Consider the following 6,937-nt stretch of genomic DNA (forward strand, 5'->3'; position numbering starts at 1 on the left):
TTCAAACTTCTAGCTATAGGTGTTTATACACATTATCCAGTAGAGAGATACTACCTTGCATTCAAACTTCTAGCTATAGGTGTTTATACACATTATCCAGTAGACAGATTTTCTTGTAGTATTTTTTGATGGATCGTTGTTCTTATTTCAGACACTTGATTAAAGAAGGCTAGTATACGGATTTTAAATTAAAATTAAAAAAGTCAACTTTTTAAGCTTTTCATATTATTCGAAAGTGACCGTTCATGCAAAGAGATGCCCTATTTACATTGGTTCCCTTTAAACCTTTGACTCACAATCGAGTAGAGAGAGCTCTGTGTGTAAATCTCTTTAATAGCTGTTGAATTGGTCTAAAATATTTTTTCCCTGCGTACAGTGTGATCTCAACACAGAAGATCCGTCACCGAAAATATCGTCTTTTTACAATATCAGCTGTTTTCAAACATTCGATAGTACATTCTTAGTCCCTGCAACTTCTGAAAAGTAACAATTGATATTTCTTAAATATATAACAGCTTGAAAACAAATTGTTAACAATTAAAAGCGTTTTAGTCTGACATCCTTGATTAAGGTTTAAAAGGCACCGTTGTGAATCGGAGCACCCGGCTGTTTAAATGAAGAGTGACTTGAGTCTCATACAGATCCTAATATAACGGTCAAAAATGTGAAAGAGCAGTTTCCTTAATTTAATAATATTTGTAGACTAAAGAGTGGACGCATTTTTTTAAATAATCAAAATTGGAAGAACTTAAAAAACAGTTTTTAAAGTTTTATAGTTTGAAAGTTTGTATACCATATTAGCATTTATAATTTATTATCTTTTCTAGTATTATTGGTATTTTTCTCAACACCTGCTGCATTTGCTGGTAGCATTGAATCTCTTCTTCAACCTATGGTATACAATATACATAGTATAATGTTTTTTTTTTCATCTTGTTTTATAACCTGCAGATTGTAGATTGTATACTGTATAGGTGGATAAAGTTAGCAGGTTTCAAATCTATGCTATACCCTTTATTCTCTCCTGTATACCAACCCTTCTCTTCATTCTCTTCGGATACTTAATACAGGTTAAACCATGCAGACTACAGAGCTATCAATCAAAACCATAAACAGAGACAGTTGATATATAATAGTTTACAGGGTTACACTCATAGAATCAGACTTTAATGACAACCCAAAATCTTGCGATCTGAAGATCTGAAGATCTGAAGATCTGAAGGCTGAATTTTGTCATTTGCCTCAAATATAACCTTAAGTAATTAATAATTTATTTAATAATTAATTATATCGTAACAACTTTCAAGTTATAATCGTGTTTTTCTTAAGTCTAATCCTTTGTGGATAACCTGTAGCTAAACATTAATTAGAACTTATTATTTTAAGAGTTTAGATTTGTGAATATTAAAATGTATCGATTTTAGAAAATTTGTGCAATTATCGAATATTTACGAATGATGGACGTGTTAAACGTGTTGGAGATGAATTGCACGGGAAATGGTGGGAAGAAATTACCTCTTGCATCTAATCATTTGGAACAAATCAAGCATTCCATGAGTTTTAAAGTTCCGAGCTTCTAGCCCTATCCCTAGAGTAATATCTTCTATATTTAGGGTATAGTTAAACTATCTATAGTTAAATTTGGAGGGTGGGAGAGACAAAAGGTTATACCTGAGTATATGGTTGGATTATTCAGGTAAATAAAATTAAATATATAAAATACCTCAGCTTTTTTTCATTTTTAATAAGTGCACCCTACACAGTGTAAATTCTTTCTAATAACTGTTGTTTTTGGAAATGATAATTCTTACATTATGATATATTAATTGCATGGTATAAATGTAGTTTGTAGATTGTATAAGATGTAATAAACATCCATCCATATTCTAAATTGAATACTGAACCAACATGATATTATTTTAGTTGGGGATTTTTATCCATTGTTATTCTACCAGTTCTAGCTCTTTCATCAGCTCAGAATATAACGGAGGTAGAAATATATTATTTTTATTCTTTCCAACTTTTTTATTGTTTTCCAAGGAAGTGGTAATTCTATGAACTATGAAAAAATAAATGGTGTCTGGATAAATACTATTTCGTTGGACTGAGTTCATCACATTACATGATTCATAACTATTTACTATTTTGACTTATTACGCTCTCCTGTGCACGTCTTTTTAAATCTGTTAAACATTTTTGTTATTAATTACAAGATGTGCTGATTAATAAACCATATTTAATTTAATTTGATTTTCCTCCTGCATTGTAGAACATAATTTAAACCAGTTCTTTAGTTTCTACTAGATACTTTTCAACCAATGGAAGCATTGTTGGATACATCAAAGAACTCTACTGGAGCAAATCTATACAACAGGTTCTATTCAATCCAAATATTTAGAATTGCGCTCTAATACACTGTAGAATATTTAGAATTTCGCTCTAATACACTGTAGAATATTTAGAATTTCGCTCNTCTAATACAATGTAGAATATTTATAATTTATCTTAAGTACATTGTAGAATATTTAAAGGAGATGGGAATGTTTATTTCTACCAGACTCCGGAGCATTCTTTATGAACTATCTAATAATATCTGCTGGACTCCGCAACCATCTTAGTCTGCACAGGTTTCCGGAGTACCTAGAGGAACTTTGGGGATATTGTTTTCATAGGTTAGTTCATACAAGAACATTAAGATGTTTATCAACACTGGATAAGACTGCAGAGTTTGTACAAAATTTATTCAGTCTTTTATTTTGTTTCTTTCTTAGCAAAATCATTTATTAACCTTAACAGACCATACTAAAAACCAAATTTAACTACAGTGATAACTACAGGTAAAACAGTATACTGTCACTTATTTGTCAAGGTTCTTACAGCGGGTATTCATGATATTATTCATGATATTCCATATCCAGTATTCAGAGTTTAGGATTCAGAACATTTTCTTCTAATCATGAGTTGATGAATAATATTATGAGTTGAGGTATACTGCTGTAAAGAGGGTTGAGGTTGAGAAGACCAGGGAGTTCAACTGTATAAGGAACAGTGAAAACATGAGTTTAGCTGAAGATTATACCTGGATACTTCTTCACTTCTCAATACTATCCTTCTTCTGTGTCAGCTTTCCTCTCATATCCTCAGCTTTTATAGGTAATCTATACATATTTAGAAGAATATTTTTACCAGCAACTTATTAAATCACGTATTATGTGAAATTATAAGTAATTGATGCTGTGTGTTTAAAGTCATAATTTGAGTCTAAAGTCGTCTTAATTATTTCAGAGTTCTCTGGAACTTAATGTTTTAAGAGTTTTTGATTTGTTATTAATGATACATTTTTTTATTTATAATTGTTCAGTTTATATCCTGTCCAAACATGTTATTGATATAGAATGCTTCAGGTACATAATGCATTAACATAATGTCACTATACAGGTTTACCCACAAAGGATGAGACTTCAGAGAGATTGTACGAAATTTACACTGTCATTTTTTTATATTCATAACTCCCTGCAACTGTAAACAGGTTTCATTATTTGCCAAATCATTAAAAAAGCCCTTAAAAGACTAATTAAAGCAAAAGATTTAATTCAACCTAATAATCGTCAGTTATGAGAGTTTCAAGTCGTCTTTACAGTCTCATCCTTTTTGGGTAACCCTGTAGTCTTTAGATTTTCTAAACTGAATAAACAGAAGAAAACGACTTTGTAAAACAAATATTTAACAATTTTATATAAATATTTTATGGTTTATACTTACGTGTTTCTGATTCTTTTTAATGCAGGAAATATTTTAAAACGGTTGGAACTCAACCTGCTTTGCTAAGGTATGTAAAAATGGAATGCTATATACTTTGGAGAAAAAACCCAGCGGGAGCGGTTGAACCAGCGGTTGAGATCTAGAATAAGAAATTAAGAAGAAATTTACAATTTTTTCACTAAATCGCACTTTTTCAACAAATGAAATATAATTTTTCATGAATAACGTTTTCAGATTTTTTAGCAACTTTTTTCCTTTCAACCGCTGGTTTTCAGATTTTTCAGCAACCTTTTGCTTTCAATCACTGCTTTAAAGATTTTTCAGCAACTTTTTTGCTTTTAACTGTTTTCAGATTATTCAGCAACTTTTTTGATTTCAGCTGCTGTTTTTCAGATTTTTGTAGAACTTTTTTACTTTCAACCGCTGGCTTAAGATTTTTCAGCAACTTTTTGCTTACAACTGTTTTCAGATATTTCAGCAACTGTTTTGCTTTTAACCGCTGGTTTAAAGATTTTTTAGTAACTTTTTAACTTTCAACCGCTGATCTAAAGATTTTCAGCAACTTTTTTGCTTTTAACCACCGGTTTTTAGATTTTTCAGAACTTTTTTACTTTCAACCACTGGTTTAAAGATATTTCAGCAACTTTTTTGCTTTTAACCGCTGTGTTTAAGATTTGTTAGCAACTTTTTAATTTTCAACCGCTAATGTTAAGATTTTTCAGCAATTTTATTGCTTTCAACCGCTGGTTGAAAGATTTTTCAGCAACGTTTTTGCTTTCAACTGTTTTCAGATTTGTCAGCAACTTTTTGCTTTCAACCACTGGTTTTCAGATATTTCAGCAACTTTTTTGCTTTCAACCGCTAGTTGAAAGATTTTTCCGCAACTTTTTTGCTTTCAACTGTTTTCAGATTTTTCAGCAACTTCTTTGCTTGCAACTGCAACCCAGTTGTTGAAAGCTAAAAAGTTGCTGAAAAATCTTAAACCCAGCGGTTGAAAGCAAAAAAGTTGTTAAAAATCTTGAAACCAGTTGTTAAAAAAAAACATTTTTTATGAAAAACTGTTTTCCAGTGGTTAAAGCAACCCAGCGGTTGAAAGCTAAAAAGTTGCTGAAAAATCTTTAGCCCAGCGGTTGAAAGCAAAAAGTTGTGTTTAACTACTAAAAAAGTTTTAAAAAGTGAATAAAAATATGAATGAAAAAAGCACGAATTTATTGATTGAACAAATTTTAAATTTGAGAAAAAAGGCTTATTTCTTATTCTGAACTGCGTAGAGTCTAGGCTAGATCTCAACCGCTGGTTCAACCGCTCCCGCTGAGTTTTTTTCTCCAAAGTATATATCATTCGTAAAAATGGCAGATTAATAAACAAAACAAAACACTTCCCACTTAACTTAACCATTAAAGAAATTTTTGTTTGTCTCGACGCGACGTATAAAGATTTAGTGTTCATAAAATCCATAGATAAAGATAGATTGCGCATAAGACGACATTTTTCATCTTGAAAGATATAAATGTACAGAGATGTTTTAAAGATATTACTATTATATAGATTAACTAGGTAGGTTGTGAACATTGGCTGTTCTAATGTCATTGAGTACTTGTGGTGTACATGAGTTCTGTAAAAAGAAATTTAAGTTAGTTTAGTCCTTCTCATGTCCTTCTTCAGTTCTCGTCAATATGATATATTGCTCAGTGAAATAATTTGATATTCTCAAAATAAAATTCACTCCTGAGTGGTTTAATAATTATGAAATCCATTAAAACACCAAACCACCCCGCTTATCATTGAGTACACTTTGACCCCTAGAAGTATGCGTTCGCGGACTGTACAATTCTTGGTGATTTTGCGTACATAAACTATCTATGTATAGTAATTTATCTGTGATAAAAACCCTTTTCCCTGCCTATCGTAAAAAAGGAAGAAACACAAGTGTATTCAGGGACTGTTTGGAAGAAATTCACAAGTTCTAATTGACAGTTTCATATAAAAAAATATAAAATAAAAAGTCCTTCTCGAACACAGAACATGTAGTCTGTGTTCTCGAAGAAAATCCACAGTGGAAGACGACTTTGTAATCACGAATCTTATAAATGAAAAAAGTAAACACTAAATACCTCTTATGTTAGGGGAAACTCGCTCCTCTCCCAACATAAAGATTTTTTAACCTCTTATTTATTCTTGATTATTTCTTATTAGAACTGCTATAGAGATAAATATATTCTGTGGTTTATTGGTTCAGCTGAATACTGTAGCTTTCCTATTCTTTAGAACATCTCCAGGGGGCGAGGTAACTAATTTCAGATTCACCCCCTCCCCCCCATACTCAACTTCAGTTCGGAACTTTGTGTAGTAATCGTTAGTCTTAAACGCTTGGTATCGATATCCAATGTGGACAATTTTAAATTTGCGGATAAATGTTTGATCCCAACATTGTAATAACCCCTGCAGGATATGACCACCACTTAATATCGACGAGAAATTAAATTAATCCGTTCTCAAGTTTGAGATCAATGTTTTAACATTTTCATAATATTAAATTAATATTTAATAGTAAAGTTCTTTAACATTACATGTTTAAGTTGAACAAATTGGACAAGTATAACGAAATCTTAAAGTTGGATCTTCCAGATTCGAGGTTTTTTGTGCTCTCAAGCCTCTTTTAATATTATTTTTAGGGTTTGGTTCGGAGAATGGTTGCTGGAAACCTGATTATATTCAGTATTCTCATCTTCCTCATCATGGAGTCTAGTAGATGGAGGTTTCCTTGTAATATATTCGGCAAACCTAAACCAACAAGATCTAAGCCTATATCCAACCAAATCCATGAGTACAGGGACAGACTTTTCTTTGAACATCTTGTAACTTCTATATAGAGATATTGGTTAACATCTATTCAAGCCATGTTTAATATAAATATTCTTCATATTTTCTAATATATATGTGTCAGTTATCTTAGAATTGAGCAGGGTTTATTTAACCAAATAGGAAGTAAAATTGCCTTGAAAATTGGTATTTAAGAAAAAATTCTAAAAATTTAATTCATTTTAACATAGGGGGGAGGGGGTAATATCTTAAGCCGACCATGTATTTTTGTGAAAGGCCGTGCAATCTTGTTTTATATATATAAATATATATATATATATATAATCCATCTTCTTTTAATGCACTCATTGTC

The 6,937-nt window shown here is 31.2% G+C and overlaps 1 protein-coding gene across 1 annotated transcript; it reads left to right on the plus strand.

Moving 5' to 3' along the window:
- The first annotated feature begins 6 nt into the window (after nt 1-6).
- LOC111695605 (CSC1-like protein 1) lies at nt 7-6,712 on the plus strand. Its single transcript, XM_023464984.1, has 12 exons — nt 7-79; nt 828-895; nt 975-1,070; nt 1,614-1,696; nt 1,924-1,990; nt 2,295-2,374; nt 2,532-2,672; nt 2,987-3,153; nt 3,362-3,404; nt 3,788-3,829; nt 5,959-6,049; nt 6,438-6,712. Exons 2-12 carry the CDS (start codon nt 893-895, stop codon nt 6,633-6,635), a joined length of 1,011 nt encoding a protein of 336 aa, XP_023320752.1. The 5' UTR covers nt 7-79; nt 828-892; the 3' UTR covers nt 6,636-6,712.
- Nucleotides 6,713-6,937: the final 225 nt, after the last annotated feature.

The sequence above is a fragment of the Eurytemora carolleeae genome, unplaced genomic scaffold, assembly GCF_000591075.1.
Source record: "Eurytemora carolleeae unplaced genomic scaffold, Eaff_2.0 scaffold224, whole genome shotgun sequence".
Classification (NCBI taxonomy): Eukaryota; Metazoa; Arthropoda; class Copepoda; order Calanoida; family Temoridae; genus Eurytemora; species Eurytemora carolleeae.